Here is a 26702-nt window from a genome sequence, read left to right on the forward strand (position 1 = left end):
AGCAAGTTTACAGCACAGAGAGCATTCCAGAAGCTTAGGGAGGGACTGAAATCTTTGGTTTGGACTGCGTCTTTTTCTGAAGGATTTCCTACATGGGGGAAGGAAGAGAGGAAAGACTACACAAAACAGTGAAATTCAATAAGTGGCTTGAGCCTTGGTGTAAAGAAGAAGGTTTTAGATACATAGGAGCATACGTGGAAAAATAACAGGCTGTATTGTAATGCTGGGCTACATCTTTCTGTGACAGTATGAGAGACAATATCAGAGTGACTAAAATGCAGGGAACCTGGGGAAAGGAAGAAGCTTTATGGATCGTACTGGAAAGAGAAGATGAAACCTGTATCCACACAAGGGTTATCTACAGACCTCCAGCACAAACAGAGAAGCTAGACAAGGATCTGATAGAAGATATTCAAAAGATTGATATGAAAGGGGAGGTACTACTGTTGGGAGATTTCAACTTGCCTGATGTGGATTGGAACGTCCCTTCTGCAGAATCGGAAAGAAGTAGGGGCTGAATGAAAGGATAGTTAACTTTCTAGAAGCCAAAGGAAAAGCCTGCCAAACAAATCTTATTGACTTCTTTGACTAGTTGACCAAAGAACCGGATGAAGGACGTGCACTAGCTGTAATCTACTTGGCTTTCAGCAAAGCCTTTGATACGGTCCCCCACAGAAAACTCTTGAATAAGCTAAGAGGGCTGAACTTAGGACCAAAAGTGGTGAACTGGATAAGAAACTGGTTGACCGACAAGCGGCAGAGGGTGGTGGTAAATGGAATCCACTCGGACGAAAGGAAGGTGATCAGTGGAGTTCCTCAGGGGTTGGTGCTGGGGCCGATTCTGTTTAATATATTTGTGAGAGCTATTGCTGAAGGGTTGGAAGGAAAAGTTTGCCTTTTTGCGGATGACATGAAGATAGCCAATAAAGTGGATACCCTGGAGTAGAACCCATGAGAAGGAATCTCCAAACTTTAGAAGAATGGTCAAGGGTCTGGCAGTTAAAATTTAATCTCACTTATACTGGGGAATATTTTATTGAACCAGAGTACACTACACAAATTACAACACGTGGGTTGGAATACCGGGGACCACCAAAATGTTTTATCTACGTAATATCACATCATGCACGAGTGAGCGAGTCATTTATTGTATAATATGTTCTCCGAGGACAAGCAGGCTGCTTGTTCTCACGACTGGGGTGACGTCCGCGGCAGCCCCCACCAACCGGAAGAAGCTTCGCGGGCGGTCCGCACGCAGAGCACGCCCACCGCGAATGCGCGGCTGTCTTCCCGCCCTGTGCGTGACCGTTCCCGCCAGTCCTTTCTTTTCCGCGCCTGGAGAGAGTCGTGCCGTCGCCGCTCTCTCTTAGCAGCCCCGGAAAAACCGTCGCGTTTACGCGAAATTGTTTATTTTTCGTTTATTTTTTGTCTACTGTTGCCGCGCGCTCCAGTTTATTTTTCCTTTTTAAAAAAAAAAAAAGAGAGCACGCGCTCCTTTCCCTCGTTTTTCCAGCGAGGGCGTCGCGTTGCGGCCTTGTGGCCGCGCGGTCGATTACTTTTTTCGAGGTGTGATTTTCCGCCACCATCGACGACTTTAACTTCGCCGACGCGATTTTTCCGTCGATGTCCTCGAAGGTCCCGAGTGGATTTAAGAAGTGTGGTCGGTGCGGCCGGCCGATCTCGCAGACCGACACCCACGCTTGGTGCCTCCAGTGCCTCGGGCCGGAGCACAATATCAAGTCGTGTTCTCTGTGTCTCGGTCTCCGGAAACGGACTCAGGTTGCGAGGCAAGTTCTGCGGGACCGTCTTTTTGGAACTTGCGCCGGCCCCTCGACGTCGACCTCGACGGCATCGGTATCGATGCCCGGTCCTTCGATACCGGTATCGAGGCCCGAGAAATCGGCACCGATGGCATCGACCCCAGGAGCACAGGTCCCGTCGGCCCGCCGGTCCTCCGGTGAGGGTAAGGGTGAGAGGCCGCGTGGGCAGTCGGCCCCGGTCACTCCCTCAGCCCACGGCCCTCGGGACCGAACCCTGTCTGACCCGGTTCCTCGTGACCGAGGGGGATCGACCTCCTCTTCCTCCATGCCACCTGGCACCGATGACGGGCACCGAAAGAAGGCTAAGAAGCACCGTCATCGGTCGCCCTCGATGCATCCGGCTCTCGGTACCGGTGAGGAGTCGACGCCGAAACGTCCGCGTCGAGAGGAAAGGTCCCCCTCGGTGGTGGAGATACCGACACGTCAGGGTCCCAGCACTTCGGTGCAGTCTCCTGGACCCGAGCAGCTTCCGGCACCGACGCCTCTACCGGCCCCCACGTCTTTCCCGACAGCGGGCCTGGACGAGTGCCTCCGAGCCATCCTTCCGGGGATCCTGGAAGGGCTGATGCGCCAGGCTGTGCCGGCGCCGGCGAGCTCTAGCCCGGTGCCGAGGCCGTCGACGCCGCCGCCGCTTGCGGCGCCGGTCTCGACCGCCACGCAGGTGGAGTCCCCGTCGACGCCGATGGGAGCTTCGTCCCCGCCGGCGCGGGAGTCCACCGCTCGACGACACCGAGGCCTCGGTGCCTCGACGTCGAGCCGGGCCCGGTTAAGGACTCAGCTACATGAGCTTATGTCCGATACCGAGGAAGAGGCCTCGTGGGGGGAAGAGGAGGACCCCAGATATTTCTCCTCAGAGGAGTCTGCGGGTCTTCCCTCGGACCCCACGCCTTCACCAGAGAGGAAGCTCTCGCCTCCTGAGAGCCTCTCTTTTGCCTCTTTTGTACGGGATATGTCTATTTGCATTCCCTTCCCCGTGGTCTCTGTGGATGAGCCGAGGGCTGAGATGCTCGAGGTCCTCGACTATCCATCACCACCTAGAGAGTCCTCCACGGTGCCGTTGCACAATGTCCTCAAAGAGACACTGCTTCGGAACTGGATGAGACCACTATCTAATCCCATCATTCCCAAGAAAGCAGAGTCCCAGTACAGAATCCACTCGGACCCAGAGTTAATGCGGCCCCAATTGCCCCATGACTCGGCGGTCGTGGATTCTGCTCTCAAGAGGGCACGGAGTTCGAGGGATACCGCCTCGGCGCCCCCAGGGCGGGAGTCTCGCACTCTGGACTCGTTTGGGAGGAAGGCCTACCAATCCTCCATGCTCGTGACCCGCATCCAGTCATACCAGCTCTATACGAGCATCCACATGCAGAACAATGTGAAGCAACTGGCGGACCTGGTCGATAAGCTCCCGCCGGAGCAGTCCAGGCCTTATCAGGAGGTGGTCAGGCAGCTGAAGGCGTGCAGAAAGTTCCTGTCCAGGGGTATCTATGACACCTGTGACGTGGCATCTCGTGCTGCGGCCCAAGGTATAGTGATGCGCAGGCTCTCATGGCTGCGTGCCTCTGACCTGGACAACCGCACCCAGCAGAGACTGGCTGACGTCCCTTGCCGGGGGGATAATATTTTTGGTGAGAAGATCGAGCAGCTGGTGGACCAACTGCATCAGCGGGAAACCGCCCTCGACAAGCTCTCCCACCGAGCGCCTTCAGCATCCACCTCAGCAGGTGGACGTTTTTCCCGGGCCCGGCAGGCTGTGCCCTATTCTTTTGCAAAGCGTAGGTACACCCAGCCGGCCCGAAGGCCTCGTCAGGCACAGGGACAGCCCCAGCGCACTCGTTCTCGTCAACAGCGTGCGCCTAAGCAGCCCCCTGCGCCTCCACAGCAAAAGCCGGGGACGGGCTTTTGACTGGATCCACGGGAACATAGCCGCCCTCAAAGTGTCCGTACCGGACGATCTGCCGGTCGGAGGGAGGTTAAAATTTTTTCACCAAAGGTGGCCTCTCATAACCTCCGACCAGTGGGTTCTCCAAATAGTGCGGTGCGGATACGCCCTGAATTTGGCCTCCCTGCCACCAAATTGTCCTCCGGGAGCTCAATCCTTCAGCTCCCATCACAAGCAGGTACTTGCAGAGGAACTCTCCGCCCTTCTCAGCGCCAATGCGGTCGAGCCCGTACCACCCGGGCAGGAAGGGCAGGGATTCTATTCCAGGTACTTCCTTGTGGAAAAGAAAACAGGGGGGATGCGTCCCATCCTAGACCTGAGAGGCCTGAACAAATTCCTGGTCAAAGAAAAGTTCAGGATGCTTTCCTTGGGCACCCTTCTGCCAATGATTCAGAAAAACGATTGGCTATGTTCCCTGGATTTAAAGGACGCATACACTCACATCCCGATACTGCCAGCTCACAGGCGGTATCTCAGATTCCGCCTGGGCGCACGGCACTTTCAGTATTGTGTGCTGCCCTTTGGGCTCGCCTCTGCCCCACGGGTGTTTACAAAGTGCCTCGTGGTGGTAGCGGCCTACCTACGCAAGCTGGGAGTGCACGTGTTCCCATATCTCGACGATTGGCTGGTCAAGAGCACCTCGGAGGCAGGAGCCCTCCGGTCTATGCAGTGCACTATTCGACTTCTGGAGCTGCTGGGGTTTGTGATAAATTACCCAAAGTCCCATCTCCAGCTAACTCAGTCTCTGGAATTCATAGGAGCTCTGCTGAATACCCAGACGGCTCAGGCCTTCCTTCCCGAGGCGAGGGCCAACAACCTCCTGTCCCTGGCTTCGCAGACCAGAGCGTCTCAGCAGGTCACAGCTCGGCAGATGTTGAGACTTCTGGGTCATATGGCCTCCACAGTTCATGTGACTCCCATGGCTCGTCTTCACATGAGATCTGCTCAATGGACCCTAGCTTCCCAGTGGTTTCAAGCCACCGGGAATCTAGAAGATGTCATCCACCTCTCCACCAGTTGCCGCACTTCACTGCTCTGGTGGACCATCCGGACCAATTTGACCCTGGGACGTCCATTCCAAATTCCGCAGCCCACGAAAGTGCTGATGACGGATGCATCTCGCCTGGGGTGGGGAGCTCATGTCGATGGGCTTCACACCCAGGGTCTGTGGTCCCTCCAGGAAAAGGATCTGCTGATCAACCTCCTGGAGCTCCGAGCGATCTGGAACGCACTGAAGGCTTTCAGAGATCGGCTGTCCTACCAAATTATTCAAATTCGGACAGACAATCAGGTTGCAATGTATTACACCAACAAGCAGGGGGGCACCGGATCTCGCCCCTTGTGTCAGGAAGCCGTCGGCATGTGGCGTTGGGCTTGCCAGTTCGGCATGCTCCTCCAAGCCACATACCTGGCAGGTGTAAACAACAGTCTGGCCGACAGACTGATCAGAGTCATGCAACCGCACGAGTGGTCGCTCCATTCCAGAGTGGTATGCAAGATCTTCCGAGAGTGGGGCACCCCCTCGGTGGACCTTTTCGCCTCTCAGACCAACCACAAGCTGCCTCTGTTCTGTTCCAGGCTACAGGCACACGGCAGGCTAGCGTCGGATGCCTTTCTCCTCCATTGGGGGACCGGCCTCCTGTATGCTTATCCTCCCATACCTTTGGTGGGGAAGACCTTACTGAAGCTCAAGCAAGACCGCGGCACCATGATTCTGATCGCGCCCTTTTGGCCCCATCAGATCTGGTTCCCTCTTCTTCTGGAGTTGTCCTCAGAAGAACCGTGGAGATTGGAGTGTTTTCCGACTCTCATCTCGCAGAACGACGGAGCGTTGCTGCACCCCAACCTTCAGTCCCTGGCTCTCACGGCCTGGATGTTGAGGGCGTAGACTTCACTGCGTTGGGTCTGTCTGAGGGTGTCTCCCGTGTCTTGCTTGCCTCTAGGAAGGATTCCACTAAGAAGAGTTACTTTTTCAAGTGGAGGAGGTTTGTCGTTTGGTGTGAGAGCAAGGCCCTAGAACCTCGTTCTTGCCCTGCACAGAACCTGCTTGAATACCTTCTGCACTTATCAGAGTCTGGCCTCAAGACCAACTCAGTAAGGAATCACCTTAGTGCGATTAGTGCTTACCATTATCGTGTGGAAGGTAAAGCCATCTCTGGAGAGCCTTTAGTCGTTCGATTCATGAGAGGCTTGCTTTTGTCAAAGCCCCCGATCAAGCCTCCTACAGTGTCATGGGATCTCAACGTCGTCCTCACCCAGCTGATGAAACCTCCTTTTGAGCCACTGAATACCTGCCATCTGAAGTACTTGACCTGGAAGGTCATTTTCTTGGTGGCAGTTACTTCAGCTCGTAGGGTCAGTGAGCTTCAAGCCCTAGTAGCTCATGCTCCATATGCCAAATTTCATCACAACAGAGTTGTGCTCCGCACCCACCCAAAGTTCCTGCCGAAGGTGGTGTCAGAGTTCCATCTTAACCAGTCAATTGTCTTGCCAACATTCTTCCCCAGGCCGCATACCCGCCCTGCTGAACGTCAGTTGCACACATTGGACTGCAAGAGAGCATTGGCCTTCTACTTGGAGCGGACACAGCCCCACAGACAGTCCGCCCAATTGTTTATTTCCTTTGACCCTAACAGGCTAGGGGTCGCTGTCGGGAAACGCACCATCTCCAATTGGCTAGCAGATTGCATTTCCTTCACTTATGCCCAGGCTGGGCTGGCTCTTGAGGGTCATGTCACAGCTCATAGTGTTAGAGCCATGGCAGCGTCAGTGGCCCACTTGAAGTCAGCCACTATTGAAGAGATCTGCAAGGCTGCGATGTGGTCATCTGTCCACACATTCACATCACATTACTGCCTCCAGCAGGATACCCGACGCAACAGTCGGTTCGGGCAGTCGGTGCTGCAGAATCTGTTTGGGGTGTAAATCTAACTCCACCCTCCAGGACCCGAATTTATTCTGGTCAGGCTGCACTCTCAGTTAGTTGTTCTTCGTAGGTCAATTTCTGTTGTTCCCTCGCCGTTGCGAGGTTCAATTGACCTGGGTTCTTGTTTTGAGTGAGCCTGAGAGCTAGGGATACCCCAGTCGTGAGAACAAGCAGCCTGCTTGTCCTCGGAGAAAGTGAATGATACATACATGTAGCAGGTGTTCTCCGAGGACAGCAGGCTGATTGTTCTCACCTACCCTCCCTCCTCCCCTTTGGAGTTGCGTTTTCATGTTATTTTTTGCTTGTCATTCAACTGGCGGGAACGGTCACGCACGGGCGGGAAGACGGCCGCGCATGTGCGGTGGGCGTGCCCTGCGTGCGGACCGCCCGCGAAGCTTCTTCCGGTTGGTGGGGGCTGCCGCGGACGTCACCCCAGTCGTGAGAACAATCAGCCTGCTGTCCTCGGAGAACACCTGCTACAGGTATGTATCATTCACTCCCGTGTTCCCTGTATTATATTGGACACACTAAGCGCCAGCTCAAGCAGAGGCTGGCTGAACATATTAGTAATATAAGACGGGGTAAAATGGAAGCTCCATTAGTTTCCCATTGGGTTACACATGGGCATAGGGTTGAATACTTGCGATGTGTGGTGTTGATTCAGCTGGCCCCTATGGAGCGGGGTGGTGATGTTAGTGCAATATTATTGGCCATTGAGCAGAGATATATATTTACGTGGAATACGGTGGTTCCCCGAGGTCTCAACCTTGAGGTGGAATGGGTGTAATTAGGGGTTCGGACCGACAGCTGCGAATAGGGCTGCAGTATTATATAATTTCCAGTTCCGGTAGTGGCGATATTCAGATTTAGCAGTGTGATCCTGAGGGTGTCCGCCTGGGGCGGTGTATTCCCATTGGTAAGCAGCTGCAAAGTGGGTTTAAGATTTGTGTTTACTATGATAGCATGATTGCTTGGTTTAGTATAAAAATGTATTATTGATTGTTTAATCATTATAGGATTGGGTTTTGAGAATGGTTCCTCCTGATGAAGAGCACTTCGAAATGTGGTCTCGCATCGAGGAGCTTTGAGGAGCTAATGTGGATTTAAAGTGACGCCGTTTGGGGTTCACTATGATTGCCTATGGAAGCCCTCGCCTAGCCAGGAAGTGCCATTGAATACGCTTGTTTTGCTTTGTCTTTCAAAATCCTCTATACTGTGCACGTAAGAGGGTGGGCAGGTTGAGCCCTTACTGTTGACTTGTGATCAAGAAACTGGCTCAGTATATTTTGAAATAACCACAATTACGTGACAAGCGGATCAGCTGGAGTGCTATTTAACATTTATTAGAGCACAGTAGAAATACATTTCATTACATTTCACTGAATTAATAACATTTATACATATGTATATATAGTGAAAATATTGCTGTAGTGTAATAGTTTTCTGCTGATAGTGGCTGAAAGATTGTGGGTTGCATGGCTTGTGTGAGTGAGTTCCTAGGTTCCATTGGTGTGTAAAGTTTTATGGGTTTAAAGCAGTATTTAAATAAACGATATAAATTAATATACAAAACATAACAGAGAGTACTGAGTTTGTTGTAATTAGTTAAAATTTAATGCCAAAAAGTGCAGAGTGATGCACTTGGGGTGCAGAAACCCAAAAGAGAGATATCGGATAGGAGGGGAGAGATTAGTAAGCTCGACTCGGGAGAGAGACCTTGGGGTGATGGTGTCCGAGGATCTGAAGGTTAAGAAACAATGCGACTAGGCGGCAGTTGTGGCCAGAAGGATGCTAGGGTGCATAGAGAGGGGTATAACCAGCAGAAGTGTTGATGCCTGTTACACTCTGTTCCACTCCTCCCGAGGTGCAGCCTGCTTGCGCAGGGTATGGGCATTCAAGGATGCAGCGGCCATCTTGGATGTGGTATCTCCAGGTTAGGACGGCCATCTTGGAGGTGGGCGTCTCAGGTTGTGGCAGCCATCTTGGAGATGGGTAGCTTCAGAAAGGAAGCCCATATTTGGGTATAGGGCATCTCTTCTGATGGAGGCAGCCATCTTGGATCAGCTGCACATGTTTGAACCTAATTCCTACACTATTTAAAGCCCTGCCTCCAGTCCTTCCTTGCTTCGGCTTCTAGTGCTTAGAGGTCATGGTCTACGTCTGTGTTCTACAGCCAGTTATCTTTGTTTCTGTGATTCCTGTGTACCAGACCCTGGATTGTTGCCTGACTATGCGCTGTGTTGCTGCCTGCCTAGACCTCGGACTGTTTCTCTGACTATTCGCTGCGCTGCTGATTCCTTGGCTCCTGGACGGTGTCTGCTCTCCCTTCCTGTCGGATCAGTGGCCGTGCAACCCCGCCGGTTCCGGAAGTCCTGGTGGCCGCCTGCACCTGGGGGCTCAACTCTCAGGAAACAGCGGTCGCTTCCTAGGTGAAGCTAGGGGTTTTCTGGCTGCCTGACTGAGTGCGGTGTCACTCCATCTTCGCCGTGCTCAGTCGGGGCACAAGGGCTCACATTACCAGACATAACAATGCCCCTGTACAATTCATTGGTGAGGCCTCACTTGGAGTACTGTGTTCAGTTTTGGAGGCCGTATCTTGCTAAAGATGTCAAAATACTGGAATCAGTGCAAAGAAAAGCTACAAAAATGGTGTGGGACTTGCGTACAAACCATACAAGGAGAGACTTGCCAACCTGAATATGTATACCTTGGAGGAAAGGAGAAACAGGGTGACATGATACAGACGTTCAAATATTTGAAAAGTATTAATTCGCAAACAAACCTTTTCCGGAGACGGGAAGGCGGTAGAACTAGAGGATATGGTTGAAGAGGGCAGACTCAGGAGTAATGTTAGGAAGTATTTTTTCACGTAGAGGGTGGTGGATACATGGAATGCCCTCCCGTGGGAGGTGGTGGAGATGAAAACAGTAATGGAATTCAAACATGCGTGTGATAAACACAAAGGAATCCGGTTTAGAAGGAATGGATCCACGGGAATCTTAGCGGAGATTGGCTGGCAACACCGCTTTTCTACAGTTTTTGCAACCACATCCAAAGCGATCTACCTGGGGCAACGGAGGGTTAAGTAACTTTACCCAGAGTCACAAGGAGCTGCAGCGGGAATCGATCTCAGTTCCCCAGGACCAAAGTCCGCTGCACTAACCGCTAGGCTACTCCTCCACTCCACACCGGTAATAGGGAGCAAAACCAGTGCTGGGCAGACTTCTACAGTCTATGCCCTAATCATGACTGAATAGATATGGATGGACTGGAATGTAAATTTTCAGGGGCTTCGATGTTAGCTTCAGAACTCTTAGTACAAGAACAGTGCTGGGCAGACTTCTACTCTCTGTGCCCTGAAAATGGCAAGGACAAATCAAACTCAGGTATACATATAAAGTATGACATACCATGTAAAATGAGTTTATCTTGTTGGGCAGACTGAATGGACCGTACAGGTCTCTGCTGTCATTTACTGTGTTACTATATGTTAACACCTCCTTACAGTTATTATGATTCGGGGTCTCTGGGATTCCTCAGAGGTGCAGATTGTGATGCTGGCTCCAGTTCTCGAGATCCGCCAACTTATCAAGAATCAATTTGGAACCGGCTTGTGCCTCCTGAATTTTTTTTAGCAACCACACCCAAAGCTTCCTCATGATCACCGAGTCACTGTTCTGCTTCCTCTACCCTGTGACGAGTTCTGTGATTTCACCACACAAGTCCGTCCCTAGGGCCTCTAATTCATCACGGACCGCTTTAAGATCCGATTTAATCTCTCACAGCCAAGAGCGAATTTCAGGCAGCGGATCCTGATCGGTCAATTGAGAAGCATCATGTAAGGTAAAAAAGTTCTACCTGGGATGGTGATAATTCAGACAAGCCCGCTGTAGTTGGAATGGGGCCTATCTCCGCCATGCGGTTGGCTACTTTCCTATCTGTGTAAGCAAACCTGGTGAGATCCGGCGGTTGGGTTTTTACACTCATCTAGGAACCTACTGCGGTCCAAATTAGTTATTATATCCCGGGTCCAGGATGGATCATTGTGGATTGTTTGGTTGCTTGTTTTTGCTGTGAGATTGCTCAGATCAGAGCCCTCAGGCTGCTGTCTCGATCGATGACATCACTTCCTCAATTCCCTTCACTAATACTTCTAAGAAGAGGATCTAATATACAGTGACCTGGCTTAAGCGTTTGTAAATTACGTTCAGTTCCTTCACAGTAACTAGACTAAAATGTGGAAAGGAATTCTTGTTTAAGCATCTTTTGGGGCTTGTCCCTAACCAATACTGTTGTACTCATGGTTTTTAATCTGAATTCTGGAAAATACTGGACAACCAAGTTAACTTTCTTACTCCATGGTTTTTCAAATATAGACCTGCTTTAATTAGAAAAAAATGACACAGGAAAAGGTTCTCCTACAGTGTAGCAGAAGTTATAGGTATTGATGTGTCAGCCAAATAGTCTGATCTATATAAAAAGGGCCCGATATGTAAGTCTGTGGTAGTAAGTGGCTTATAAGCCACTCAGTCACAGGCTGAATTAACCTCGGATATTCAGTGCTCGGGGCACTTGTGGTCTCCTGGATTGAATATCCAGGTTAGTGCAGCCACCTGGAAGTTAAACGGGCGCCAGCCGATATTGAGACTGGTGCCTGGTTAACTCATCGGATAAAGTTAGGACAGCCTTTCAGTGATCAGAGCAGATATTCAGCAGCACTATGCAGTTACGTGTCACTGAATATCCAGGCATGGTAAGCTCAACGGGGTTTAACCAGATGGGATATCAACCTCCAAATGTTTATCACAGAGCAAGTGGTACTGCTACAAGATTGATTAAGGCTGATGGAAGAGCCACACTGCAGGATCAGTGTCTGCTAGTGAAGGAACCTGAAGTCATCTAATCAAGTCATCTGAGAAGAGAACAGTGTAAAAAGGGAGAACAGTGGAATTTCTAATGCACAACAAATTACACTGGTTATTCTTGGTCTCTCGGATTCTTTACACATGTAGTAGTTACTGAGTGCAACATTTTCTAGGAATTCTGTCATGCAGTTTTGAAAAATTCTTTTAATGCTTGTTTGTAGGCAGAATTGTAATTGTTTGCTAAATGTTACAGATCTCAAAGACACCAGAAGAAATCTACCACTTCATGTGTGGTACATTTTTTAGTGTTCAACAAAAACACTTGTCCAAGGAAAAAAGTATTTGGGATATAACAAGAGAATCACTGGAATATCTGATGGAAAAAGGACTAATAAGTGGACAACTGACTATTGAAAAAGAACAAGAATATCAAGAAACTCTGCAGGTTTCCAATTTAGGTCAAGCCATATTTAAAGGTAACTCTTCCACCCCTAATGCTATAGTTGTTGTTTTTTTGTTTTATGAAACTCTGGCTAGGGAAATGACCTCCTTTCACTTTGTAGATCATACATTTAATACGTCTAATGGCATTTTTGTGTTAAATAATGATTTCCAGTCATTTGTAATGTCACCAATATTTTCATTTTCTCTGACAACTAGCCTATTCCAAGAGAATTTTAAACTACTTGAGAAGATGGCAGATGGGATCAGGAAGAATCAAACTTTCTCCCACATACCCAAAATATACATAAAAGTAAATTAAGTTTAAAGAGGCAGAAAAAATGAAAAGCAGATATAAGGAAGAAAAGAAAAAAAAATTGAAAAGTAATGTGCATAAAATGCTTGAAATCTATATAATAAAATCCCAGACCAGGAGATTTAAGAAGTAGAGGCTAGCATGGATATTTTCATAGAGACATGGTGTAATGAATCTCCTGACTGGGATATAGCCACACCAGGCTGTAGTTTGTTCACAAACATAAAATCATAGAAAATTATGGCATATTGTTTAGACCAGTGGTTCTCAACTCAGGTCTTGGGACATACCTAGCCAGTCAGGTTTTCAGGATACCTACAATGAATATTCATGAGAGAGAGTTGCATACAATGAAGATAGCACATATAAATATATCTCATGAATATTCAGTGTGGATATCCTGGAAATCTGGCTGAGTATATCCTGAGAACTGGGTTGAAAACCATTTTTCTAGACTGTTGTAATTCTCTGCTAATCAGTCTTCCCTTTTATCAAATCAAGCATCTACAATTTATACAAAACAGGACAATTTGCCTAATTTATAATGCAAAGAAATTTGATCACATTACTTCTCTATTGTTTCCAATTTAAGATCTTGATTCTGAAACTGAGCTTTTTATTTGGGGCTTCCATTCAGTTCTCATTCCATATTGCCATTAAGCAATAGAGGTTAACTGTAATGATATTTTATATGTAGATCCATATCCCCTCCCTCCATTTTCAAAGCCATACGGCAACACCGACACAGGCCATTCAAAGTGAATGGGCTGTGTCAGCATTAACACATCGCAGCCGCTAACGTAACAAGGGGGCATGTTTGTTAGGGTATTTAGTTTTATGATATTGCTTTTTTGTTTTTTTCCTTATGCTGTTTACCAATTCATTAGCTTTTTCTTTTAGTTACCTCTATTTTTTAATGTTTTATATTATTATTTATTATTTTTATTTGTTTCCCACCTTTTTGCAGGCTCAATGTGGCTTACATAGTACCGTAAACGGCGTTAGCCAGTTCCGGTATGAACAAATACAAGGTGATATAGTGGTAGAATAAGGTTCATGTATGGTAAATACATTAGGGGAACTTAGAGAGGGAGAGGAAGAGTTTGGATATGTCCATTTCAGTCTTTGGTTACGTTATGTCACAGGTGTCCAGGTTTTTTATGTTGGGTCAGTGGGGTATGCTTTTCTGAACAGGTCTGTTTTTAGTGCTTTTCGGAAATTTAGGTGGTCGAGTGTAGTTTTTACTACTTTTGGCAGCGCTGATTTATGTTGTTAATGGTCTTATTGCTATTCTCTCAAGACACGCAGGCCTATAATTCTCACATGTGGGTAACGTGGAGCCGCATTGCCAGTCCAGAGCTTGTAACAAGCTTAAAATATGTCTTTGAGCACGAGACGCGCTCCACTGTGCATGAGCAAGTGCTTTCCTGCCCACCACAAGAATTCAGGACTAGCAGTTCTGTTTTTTCCGCAGCGAGGAGAGGACACATTTGTTTCCACTCCTCACAGCTGGTTTGGACTAGTAGTCTTTTTGTGCCTTCCCTTTTCTTTTTTATTACCTCTCTCAGGGTTTGTCTTTATTCCTTCCCTATATTTTTTTAGATGATATTTTTGCCTCTTTCCTTTCTTTGTTTTTCCGCACTTGCTAGGCCGTGATTAAGTCTGAGCTCTGATCGAGATTTTTGCTCTTCTTTTTTTTAGAGTTCTTCCCTTTTTTAGCACCATTGAGTCATTTGATTTGGGCACATCTGTTTTTCCTTTCATGTCATCAAAGGTTCCCAGTGGTTTCAAGTGCTACACTCTGTGCAACAGAACCATCTCTTGCAAAGACACCCATTCTTGGTGTCTACAGTGTTTGGGGCCTGATCATACACCTGCAAAGTGATCATATGAAGAAGAAAACTGAGTTGTTCAGAGAGGCTGAGAGAGAGAACATTTTTGAAGCCAGGTCTGAAACTTTGACGTTGGTATCGGTGTCTTCGGCGTCAACATCGGCATTGGGTGTTGCATTGACATATGGTGCATCAGTCCATATGGCTGCGAGACCCTTGCACACTGGGAGTGACTGTGCATTGAATGTGTCTCCACCTGCCTCAACGCTGACCACTATGCAGACCCCCCAGGACTGATCAGTGTCGGACCTGACCCTGAGACGACGAGAGGACTTGACGTTGTACTCTTCGGCACTGGGGAGCATCAATGCTAGGCATTGGAAGAAGCATTGGCATTGATTCCCCTCGTCGAGGATTTCACTGGTCCCCAAGAAGTGCCAGGAGGACCACGTCCCCTCCATATAGGAGGTCCCGATGCATGGATCTCCACACAGCCAGGACCAGGCACCTGCTTTGACCCCGCAGCTTCAGAAGCCTGCTTCTGCACCTGCGCCCCAGCCTTTTCTGATGTTGACCCTTGATGAGTGCCTCCAGGCCTTGCTCCCTGAGCTTTCGGTGGGATTCTTGCAGAGTGCATGGTTGTCTCGGGTGCTTCCACTAGCCATGCCTCTTGCTACAGTCCTGCATGGCGATCAGCCTGCAGTGAGGCTTCTGATGTCGATGCCAGTTTCGGTCTCCGCGTTAATTTCCACCTGTGTTAGCACACCCTTGGTGGTGGAGGAAGATTTGCTGGAGTCAAGGCTGGAGCTGGTACCTCGACGCCTCTCTCGGGGTCATGGTACCTCTTCATTGAGGTGGGCTCGATCTCAGCCCGCCCATGAGGAAATCTTGGCTGACACTGACGAGGAACGCTCATGGTACTCAGAAGAGGATCCATGATACTTCTTGGAGGAGGAGTCCTATGGCGTCCCATCTGATCCTTCCCCTCCACAGGAAAGGAGGAAGTCTCTACCTGAGAGCCTTTCCTTCTCCTCTTTTGTTAAGGAGTTGGCGGCTGCCATCCCAATTCCTTTGGAAGTAGAGGGCAAACCCAGGGCTAAGATGTTCAAGGTCCTGGACTATGACTCTCCTCTTAGAGAGGCTGTGATGGTAACGCTTCATGAGATCTTATGGGATGTTCAAGTGAAGAACTGGGAGTCCCCTTTGTTGGTCCTGTTGCCTCAGTTGCCTCATCATTCCTGGTGGTGGGACGCCATGCTGAAAAGCGCCAGGAGTTCTAGGGACTATGCTTCGGAGTACCCCTGGCACAGAAGCTAGAACCCTGGATTATTTTGGGCAGAGAATGTATCAGGCCTTCATGCTCCTCTTCCATATCCAATTGTACCAGCTCTACACGAATCAGGCACAGTTTGCCTGATTCAGCAGACTCGAGGAGTACGTTTAGAAGCACTATAGAAATAAGTAGTAGTAGTTTTATAAGTTCTTGGCCAGGGGTGCCCACAACACTTTTTACTGTACTTTACTTTGTTACTTTTGTATCCCACATTTTCCCACCTTTTTGCAGGCTCAATGTGGCTTATGTAGTACCTTTAACGGCATTAACCGAATCCGGTCTGAAACAAATAACAAGGTGTGAACAATACAAGGTGATATTGTAATAAAGTGAGGTACATGTAAGGTAGGTACAGTTGGGGAGGAAGAGTCCGGTAGTGTCCATTAAGGTCTTTGGTTACAATTGTGTCACAGGTATCCAGGTATTTTTATGTAGGGTCGGTGGGGTATGCTATTCTGAACAGGTCTGTCTTTAGTGCTTTCCAGAAGTTTAGATGGTCGAACGTAGTTTTTACTGCTTTTGGTAGTGCGTTCCATTGTTGTGCACTTAAGTAGGAAAAGCTGGATGCATAAGTAGATTTGTATTTGTGTTCTTTGTTATTTGGTTTGTGGAGGTTTAGGTATGATCGTGCAGATTTTGTGGTGTTTCTGATTGGCAGGTCGATGAGATCTGTCATGTATCCCGGTGCCTCGCCGTAAATTATTTTATGAACAGTCGTGCAGATTTTGAAAGTGATACGTTCTTTGATTGGTAGCCAATGCAGTTTTTTTCGGAGTGGCTTGGCGCTGTCAGAACGCGTTTTTCCAAATATAAGCCTGGATGCTATATTTTGGGCAGTCTGAAGTTTCTTTATGATTTGATCCTTGCATCCCGCGTAAATTCCATTACAGTAGTCTGCGTGGCTTAGTACCATTGACTGTGTCAGGTTGCGAAATATTTCCCTTGGGAAGAATGGTTTCATGCATTTGAGTTTCCACATTGAGAAAAACATTTTCTTTATGATGGAATTCGTATGGGTCTGTAGTGTGAGGTTACGGTAGATTGTTACTCCGAGAATTTTCAGGCTGTCTGAGACAGGGAGGTTATATCCTGGGGTGTTAATGTTTGTGGGTTTGTATGTATTGTATTGGGATGAGATGATGAGACAGTGTGTTTTTTCTGTATTGAGTTTTAGTTGGAATGCATTTGCCCATGAGTTCATGATATTTAAGCTGAGCTTGATTTTGTTTGTGATTTCTTCCAAATCATGTTTGTAGGGGATGTATAATATAACATCATCAGCTTAGATAAATGTGGCTTCCTTGTCATCAAGCAGATGCAGCCATTACAGATGGGTTGTGTCCATCAACCAGCAGAGGGAGATAGAGAGCACACTTTTTTCAGTGCCTCATACCAGCTTGCTCCACTGCCTCTCTTCAGTATTCTCTATCTCCCCTAGCAGAGTGGCTGCAGCTTCTTCGAGCTCCATCTAAAATCTGCCTGGAGGTTGCTCCTGTGCTTTTGCCAGTTGTTAGCAGGGGTGTTGGAGGCTATAGCAGCTTCACTTTAAAGGCACATAGGTTCGCCCATTCCCTGCCTTACCCATACCTCTGTGGATGTGGACACATTGCTTAGCTTTCCCTGTCCTTCCCCACCAACAGTGGATGCAGGCACATAGGTTCGCCCTTTCCCTGCCTTTCCCACTCACCTGAGCCTCCGGAGTTCTATTTACCTCTGCTTTCCTCACAGCGTTAAAAAAAAAAAAGGAACAGAGGTTTTTCCTTGCCTTTTTCTGTGGGACCGGAGCTGTGATACTCAGTCCAATGAGGTAAGAGTGTTTTCTGACTCCTCCGGGGTGGGCCCGCGATCGGGGCAATTTGACGCGAACCGCCATTTTGAATTTTACCGCCGTTTTCGGCGATGGCTGCGGAGACAGTAAAGCGCTGTGGCAAGCGCAGATCAACAGCGGGGCTCTGTAAATCGTGCTGTACAGACGTTAGAGCCGGCCCGAGCATGGCGAGCGACGATTCTTCGTGCTCTGAGCTGGCAGCGGACGCCATTTTGAATTTACCACATGGCGCAACCTCTGCTGAGACGGAGAGTCCTGAGCCCGGGGGGAGGCCTCGGAGTGAGGCTGATATGAGAGCTACTAGCCCCGGCAGAGATCCGGGTGCCCAGGGTGAGTTTTTCTCCCCTGATTTTGTCTTATTAATCCATAAAGCATACATGCTTAAAAGAGCTCTCCCACAAAGCCCTGCAGGGGCCTCTTCTAATGCCCCCCCCGGTGGATTCTAGCCTGGGTATGCCCTCTGAGGCGTTATTCCCTGATAATTGGCAGAATATGAAGCGCAGAAGGGCTCTTTCCCCTTCAGAGAGTGCTGCACCTCTAAGCAAAGGTTGGTGAAGTTGCCCTTTGAAGGCCTTCTCCTGTTTGGTGAGGAGTTGGAGAAAATTGTGAAGGGCCTGGTTGAGGCTAAACCCCAGCGCTTGCCCGAAGATAGGGCTCGGCCTTCCTCTAAGGGTGCGGCGGTCCACTGCTCTTACAGACCTCGCTTCCGTGAAGCTCAAAGGTACTGCCCGGGGCGTTCTGCTGGGTTCACTTCTAGTGCCTGTTTTCAGCAGAGGAACTCCTTTCGCTCGGACAAACGTTCCACAGCCACTGGCTCAAGGCCTGGAGTTCAGGGGCGACCCTCTCAATGATGGTGCGCCGGCCCTCTCCTCGAGTCCTGTCATCGGAGGACGTCTTTTCCTCTTTGCCGAGGAGTGGGTCTTGGACCTGATCAGAGACGGTTTCAGAATAGAATTCGATGCCCCTGTAAGAGATGCGGTTCTGCCGCCAAACGGGCAGCGGTAGAGGAGACTTTACAAAGGTCTGATTCAGATAGGGGCCATGGAGATTGGAGTGTTTTCTGACCCTCATCACGCAGAATGAGGGATCTCTTCTGCATCCCAACCTCCAGTCTCTGGCCATCATAGTCTGGATGTTGAGATCTTAGAATTTGCTTCCTTGCATCTTCCTGAGGGTGTCTTCAGGCTCTTGCTGGCTTCCAGAAAAGATTCCACTTTCAAATGTTACTCTTTCAAATGGAGGAGGTTTGCCGTCTGGTGTGAGAGCAAGACCATAGATCCTGTTTTCTGAGGGTTCATCTCAGTGCTTATCTTCAACGTGTAGAGGGTAAGCCCATCTCTGGTTGCTTGCTTCATGAGAGCTTGCTGTTGACAAAGCCCCCTGTCAAACCTCCGCTTATGTCATGGGACCTCAATGTTATTCTCACTCAGCTGATGAAAGCTCTTTTTTGAGCCACTTGATTCCTGTTATCTGAAGTACTTGACCTGGATACCCGCATTGAGCAGGATACCCAACACAACAGTCGGTTTGGACAGACAGTTCTGCAGAATTTGTTTGGGGTCTAGAGTCCAACTCCACCCTCCTAGGCCCATTTTTGTTCTGTTCCAGGCTGCACTCTCACTCAGATTGTCTGTCTATACTTTCAGGTTAATTATTTTTTTGCCCTCAGTGTTGCAAAGTTTAATTGACCACTGGTTGTTTTCGGTGAGTGTGGTAACTAGAGATTCCCACATGTGAGAATTAGAGACTTGCTTGTCCTCGGAGAACGCGAAGATACTTACCTGTAGCAGGTATTCTCCGAGGACAGCAGGTCTTATATTCTCACATACCCTCCCACCTTCCCTTGGAGCTGTCTCCTTTTTTTATTCTTTATATATTGTACTGCTGGTTCCGCACTCTTGCAGTGGGTGGGATTGCATTGATAATAATGGATTTATCTCATCCTAAAATTCATCTGGTTCAATTGACAAGGACCAGTTTAAGAAAGTATAAGATTCATCTGCCAATTGAGATGACGAATTTTACAGTTTCTTAAACTGGTCCTTGTCAAGTAAAGCTGTGATGGATGAAATAACTTCACTGAAAGTAAAGAGCAGTTGTGTCAAAAATATAAAACTAGTTTGTTTTTCCGAAAAATTATTTAAATTAAAAAGATAGTGTAGAGCCTTAGAATGTAAGTGGAGTAAAACTCAAAAAGATTCTGATAAGTTGTATTGAAGGAAATCCATAAGGTTATATAAGTTACAACTAAAACAATCAAAGCAGCTACATTTCAGTTCACTAAGTGGCTTTTTTGAAAGAGAGAAATGTCCAAGAACTGTCATAAAGCACCGTTTGGATGGATTTCTTCTCAAAACATCCAAATCGGTATTTTTGAAACCTATTTTGCAGATGTCTATCTGTGCATTTTGTCTGCAGTGCTTCCAGATCAAAAGGGGACGTGTCGGGTGTTTCAAAGGTGGGCTTAGGGGGTGCCTAACACTTGGACCTTTTACAGCCATAATGGAACAAAACTACAATGTCTAGGGTGAAATCTTCAGTGTTTTGTTCTAGACTGTTTTTCTAATGAATAGGACACAAAAAGGTGATAACCACTGGAGGGCTTCAGGAATGATCCCCTTTACTCCCCCAGTGATCACTGACCCCTCCCACCCCCCAAAAATGTGAATACAAATAGTATTCACCAGCCTCTATGACAGCCTCAGATATTATAGTCAGATCTATGTAATGGTAGGTGCAGTGCACTGTAGACCCAGGCCCATACCTCCTCCTACCTGTTACACATGTGGTGGAAATAGTGAGCCCTCCAAAACTCACCAGAAACAAGCCACTGCACCCACATATAGGTGCCTTCTTCACTCATAAGGGCTATTGTAGATATGTACTGTTGGGGGTAGTGGGTTTTGGAGGGCTCAGCAGACAAGATAAGGGCGTAACAATGAGATATGTGTACTTGGGAGCATTTGTATGAAGTCCACATCAGTGCCCCCCTAGTGTTACCCATTGCTCTCCTAGGATTTTGGGGGGACCAATGGCTTGATTTTGTGCATTTGTGTGGTTCTTTTTTGAAAATGGCCTCAAAAGATAAATGCACAAAGCACAAAACCTTGTTTGAAATGGTATTTTTGAAAAAAAGATAAGACGTTTTTCTTTTTTCAAAAATTGGTATATTTCCTATTTGGATTTGGTACATTTAGCACAAAACATCCAAAATCTGACTTAGACGCACTATTGAAAATACCTCTCTAATTGGACTCCAAAAAATTGTACCAGCTAGTAGTCAAATTCTCTTATTGCATGGCCATGTGTGTCTAGGGACTTTTTACCCACTACAGTAAAAAAGACCCTGGCGCATGGGAAAATGGCCCCCGCAGCAAACACATGGTCCTTTTTCCTGCAGTTTGGTAAAAGGATCTCATAGAGGCAGATGCATCAAGCAAACGTTAAAAAATCTAAATCGTTAAAGTCCCTAACGATTTTTAAAAAACGAAGAATGCACCAAAACAACAAGTCACACATGCTCGGATCGGTATTGAAAAGTACAATGTATCAAAGAATCACAATACACGTTGGTAATCGGCCCCTAAAGCATGCGCAGAGCAGCCAATCGTTATGTTAGGTGCTCTGCGCATGCCACAAACAGCCAAAACACAAGCACATGGCTCCCAAATCAAAACAAAAATAAAAAAAGGGGGGGGGGGGGGGCAAAGGCGCTCGTGAGGAGCATCCTGTATGGCCGTCCTTGGGCCCCCCCCCCCCGCCCGAGGCCGCCGTCGCCGCCCCCCCCCCCCCCCCCCCCCCCACCGCACGAAAAAACTCAATTTTTAGCAGCCCCGGGCCAGTCCTCCTCCCTTCCTGTGTCTTCTCCCACACTAGCTCCGCCTCCAGCCATGCTCCGGTCCCGTGCCCCACCCCCCCCTTTGGTCGTGGCTGCCGCTCCCCCCCTCCAACGACCCCCCCCCCCCTTTGCCTTACCGGCCCGTGCAGCGCCTCTCACATCTGCTGCACGGGCAAGAACAGCTGATCGGCGAGTCAGAAGGCCTCCTCAGACGTCCCTTCTTCTTCCTGGGCCCGCCCTCCTCTGACGGGGGGGGGGGGGGAAACGGCGACCTCGGGGTGGGGGGCAAGGACGGCCATACAGGACGCTCCTCACGAGCGCCTTTGCCCCCTCCCAATTTTTTTTTTTCTTTTGGTGCCGAGGGAGAGGGGAGCAGCAGCGACCTGGGGCGTCAATAAAGGACGCCCCTGACGCGCGTTTTCGCCCCCCTAGTTATTTTTTAAAATACATTTCACTTTTAAACTTGTAGCTGACAGCCCTAACGAGAGAGGTACAGACCTCTCGTTAGATTTCCTCCCTTTTTCCTGCGTAAAGGCAATCGGAAAAGGCTAGTGCATCTCGTTTCAACGGGGTTTTTACACTAATTGCTCATCTCCATTCCGTTTTCGTTAGCTGCTAGCTTCCTCAGTAAAAGCCCTTTGATGCATGCAACGGATCAAAATTTCCTCGTTGGAGGTCATTAAAGGCTCATTAAGCTTTAGTGCATCTGCCTCATAGTGTTTTAAATTAATGATGTGTTTGTGTCAGGTCTATTCAGTCACGCTGCCAGCTTTAAATGGGTGTAGTTTAAAGAAAGAAAGAGAGAGATGCATAAACATAGTATGCTTTTAAGTTCCTTTTATTCGGTCAGGTGGATTTCCGGTATCTCCGTGGCATTGGAGAATGAAGTATAATTTGCATTTATGGATTACCCAGAGCTTCAGTTCAGTATTTTTCAGAAACGCTTAACTTGGGTTTCAGCTATAAGTGGCCCTGGCAGCATACAGAGAAGGATTTCACCTTAGGTTGCCCTCTTCTCTCCTTCTGCTGCTCTCTCCTTCACTCTCTCAGTTTTTGGCTGTTTTTCAACATTGTCAACCCGCCCAGCTTCTCACCCTGAAGATGGCCCTGCTCCCTCCACTCCTTGTTGTCTGTGGTCTCTGCACTCCTTTCATACCCTCAACATTTCATGCTTCGACTCTTTCTTCCCTACCCACTCTTGGTTTCAAGCTTCCTCATATACACATGCAGCAGAATGAAATCTGTGTGGTGTGTGCATTAAACAGTATATATTCACCTCATCTCTCATACCCTGGGGATAAAAAGAGCACGTAAGGTCTAGAAGGAGATGGTTCAGGAGGACTATTAAAGTTAGATGTATAATATATCTACTGCACAAATTGGACCCAGCTGTCCATGCCTTGCATGTTGCTTGTTAATTCTCAAACTCCAGGGTTCATGCTGTAGCTAGGAAGGACAGACATGTATGATAATGGGGTGCTGAGAGCTGAACTGGGTAGTGGTGACTTTTCTGTGGCACACCTTATCTTGTCTAATGGTACACCACTGTTGTCTAGCATCTTGGTTGAGAAATGATGCCTTAGGGCAGGGGGCCTCAAATCTAGTCCCTAAGGTCCACAACCCAGCCTGGTCTTCAGGATTTCCGCAATGAATATATATGAGATCTATGTGCATTCACTGGCATGCAAATAGATCTCATTCATATTCATTGTGGAAATTTTGAAGGCTGGGTTGTGGATCTCAAGAACTGGATTTGAGGATTCCTGCCTTAGGAGAATACTGGTGGATGACGGAGAAAGGAATTGGTTGGAGTTAAGAAATATTTGGCAAAATGGAGGCATTGTGCAGTCAACAATAAATACATGCAGAATGAGTGGCTATGGTATGGTATCTAAAACAAATGACTAAGAAGATAAGAACAAAACTTGAACATGAAAGTATAAGGGATCACAAAGGGTGAAGGAGAGGGTGCATTAATGAAAGGAGACTATGCCGGTGATGGGTGAACATAGCGAAGGCCGTTGTTATTGAGCGCGCCAGGATAGAATTAAGAAAATTGAAAGAGGACAGGGCCAGAAAGAATACATCCTAGGAAGTGTTCAGAGAGGTGCTAACATCACTGGTTATTCACTGACTGGTGATTGGCATGGTTACAAAAGACTGGAGGAGGGTGGTTGTTATCCCTTCCCACGAAAATGGGACCTGACAGGAAACTTATAAATACAGAACAGTTGTTGGGGAGGGTGTAACTCAAAAATTTCATATTGTATCATTTTCCATGTTGTGTCCATGAATATTTGTTTTATTTGTGGGTTTGTTGGCATTTTTATGTTACGAGAGCAACGTCATTAAGAGAGCATGCTCTTTCTGAAAGCATACACACTTTTTGTGAAGAATGTGCACTATTTGTCAAGAGTGCAATCTCTTTCTTAAGATAAAGTGTGCACTTTTTAAAAAGAATGCACACTCTTGGAAGAGAACACACTGTTGACGACATATGAAAAAACATAAAAGTTCTTTTTTTTTTCTTGCCATTTTCTTTTTAAAATAGTATGCAACAACATGAGGAATGTCGGTGTCGTTTCCCTTGCCATTTCAAACAAATGCCCATCCCTAATAGCCTGACATTTTTGGTGAATTATTGAAACCGTTACTTAAAACGAGGATTGAGGAATATCTGAAATCCATGGGACTCTCATTTTTCCATCTTAAATAACTACAGATAACACCCTTTCTTACTTCTAGCTACTGATCCTACTAGTTATCTCATACCATGCCTGTGTTTTTTTGTCTATTAATGTCAGTTACTACTTATATGTCTAATTAGATTAGCTAAATGGATCCATGCTGTAATGCAAATATTGTAGATAGATATAGCTAGTATAAAAGTGAGATGACATCTGTACCCCAGCAGTGAATAATAAAGTGCCCGCTAGCAAAAAAAAGGGCAGACATGCAGCTTTTCAAATTATTTCATTATGGTGTACTTTTAAATTGTTTTTCATTTTATTATTATTAAGAGGATCCTCAGTATAAATATTGCTGTAATGGAATGCAAATAATAAAATGTTTGTAATAAAATGCTTAATTTTAGGATCCATAGATTTGGCTTATTCTGACATTCTGTACAGAGATTTGAAGAAAGGATTAGAAGGATTGGTTCTTGATAATTTCCTGCATCTAATCTATCTGGTGACACCATATGATATGGTTTCTCACTGTAACCCAGACTGGATGATCTACCTCAGACAGGTAGGATTGTCTGTATTTATTTCTACCACTACCACTATTTATTTCTTCTATAGCTCTACTAGACGTATGCAGTGTTGTACACATTATGGGCTAGATTCTATAATCACGCCTAAAAAATCATCACCGAAACAAAATACGCCTAGGCATATTCTATAAAGTATGCCTAAATTTAGGCACACTTTATAGCAGTGTTTCCCAAGTCTGGTCCTTGAGTACCCCAGGCCAGTCAGGTTTTCAGGATATCCACAATGAATATGCATGAGAGATTTGCTTATAATGGAGCAGTATATGCAAATCAAGTTCATGCATATTCATTGTGGATATCCTGAATACAGGACTGGACTTGGGAAACACTGCTTTATAGAATATGCCTAAATTTCCGTGCGGTTTATAGAAAACGCTGAGCAGCTGTTCACGCAACTTAATTTAGTCGTGAGCAGTTACGCCAAGTAAAACGATGTAAATGCCGACTCCTAAATTAGGCGCAGACCGGGTATATTCTATAACAACGCACATAGATTTTAGAAACGCCCATGGCCATGCCTCCCTTTCCAACTATGCAACTTAAAATTTATGCACATCATGTTATACAATACGCTTAGACAGTTGTGCATGTAAATTCTAATTAATGCCAGTTAGTGTTAATTGCTTGTTAATTGGCAATTATCAATGCTGATTGAATTGTTAACTAATTAAGTTGTGTGCGCAAATCCAGAATACAACCGGATTTGCGCGTACAACTTATGTTGCACTATATAGAATCCAGGGGTATATGCAGGTACTTTCTCTGTCCCTAGTGGGCTCGTTTATTTCTGTTCGTACAGCAAAATTGTACTCTTCTGCATGATCTCCTGAATTAAACAACAAATTGTGACTAAATTAATATAAAATCTATGAGCTTGATTAAAATGTGAAATAATTAGTAGTAACTCGGTGTAAACATTATGAGCTTAATTCACTCAATTTGAAACCAGAACTAAGATTATACAAATGTCTATTGAGGAAGACTGGCAAATAGGTCAGTATATAAAACTAGCAGAGGCTGTGTGGGAGACACATTAGATAAGAATGATCTGCTTATGTACCATTTGGCACAAACATTGATTGCACTGTCACCATATCACTTTATCTGTATACTGTCTGAAACACTTGTTCATCTTCTACTCATAGAAGTAAATGGAGAAAGCCTCAGCATATATATATAATATCAAACATATAAATGGCGAGTGACCGTACTCACTTGGAAATGCGCAGTAGAGACTTCCCTCTCTGTCCCGCCCTCGCGTCAATACGTGATGACGGGGGCAGGACAGAGAGGGAAACTGCGCGAAGCCGCCGACGTCGCTACCGCTCCCCCCCCCCCCCCCCCCCCCCCCGAGCACTCTCTTCGGTATTGAACTTACGTCGGCGAAATGCAGCAAGCAGAACAGTTGAGCTCCCATCGCCCTTTCTTCCCTGCTTGTGTCCCGCCCTCGCCGACATTACATCACACGAGGGCGGGACACAGGCAGAGAAGGAAGGCCGACGGGAGCTTAGCTGATCTGTGTGCTGCCTGCGTTTCGCCGATGTAAGTTCAGTATCGAAGAGAGGGGCCGGGTGCAGGGGTGGTGTCGGCGACTCCGGGGGGGGGGGGGGCCGGTAGCGGCGACCTCGGGGGGAGGGGCAGAGGGGAGGGGGCCTTGCCAAAACCCCATACTAGCCTGTTTTAACGGGCTCAATGGCTAGTAAATATATATATATACACACACACACCCATATGTGTATTTTTGTATACACAAAATGCTTTTACAGTTAGGAAACAAATCACAAATACTTTGGCAGGTTGCAGGGCTTGAAGGACCTCTAACATGCAAAGTATCCCAAGAAAAAAACAATAAGCATACTCCCTTTTATAGTATATATTCTGCATCTCTAACTATCCTTTCTATGAAGGGACAACATTCAGAGAGCACCAAGTACATACCCTCCCCTTAAATTCACTATGCAATCCTCCACCCTTGCTTTGCTGTTATGGTCTTAGCCTCCTAGCCATCTCTCATACAGACCAGCAAGGTCAGGGTTGTTGATTACTGTCTTATGTGGATCATACAAGGGTTCTACCACAGTATCATCTACCCTTCTTCCCTAGTAGTCATGTCAAAATAGGTGCTGCCTTCTTGTAAGCATCTTGCCATTTTCTACAATAGAAGTTATGGATAGGTGAGTTGGAAATTTTATTAAATGAAATAAAGTGAAATCTGTCATATGTAGTGGCTGGCATAGTGTTTTCTAGGTTAGGATCTTGCACTGCTACTATTAGAATTATGACC

At 47.0% G+C, this 26702-nt stretch overlaps 1 protein-coding gene across 1 annotated transcript in view; it reads left to right on the forward strand.

Moving 5' to 3' along the window:
• HELQ (helicase, POLQ like) overlaps positions 1-26702 on the forward strand; it is a gene marked incomplete in the record, with an annotated part of 237703 nt that overhangs the window by 113284 nt on the left and 97717 nt on the right. The window contains 2 exon segments of the mRNA XM_030190564.1: positions 11807-12029; positions 24236-24393. Coding sequence (XP_030046424.1) covers positions 11807-12029; positions 24236-24393 — 381 coding nt within the window.

The sequence above is a fragment of the Microcaecilia unicolor genome, chromosome 2, assembly GCF_901765095.1.
Source record: "Microcaecilia unicolor chromosome 2, aMicUni1.1, whole genome shotgun sequence".
NCBI classification, from domain to species: Eukaryota; Metazoa; Chordata; class Amphibia; order Gymnophiona; family Siphonopidae; genus Microcaecilia; species Microcaecilia unicolor.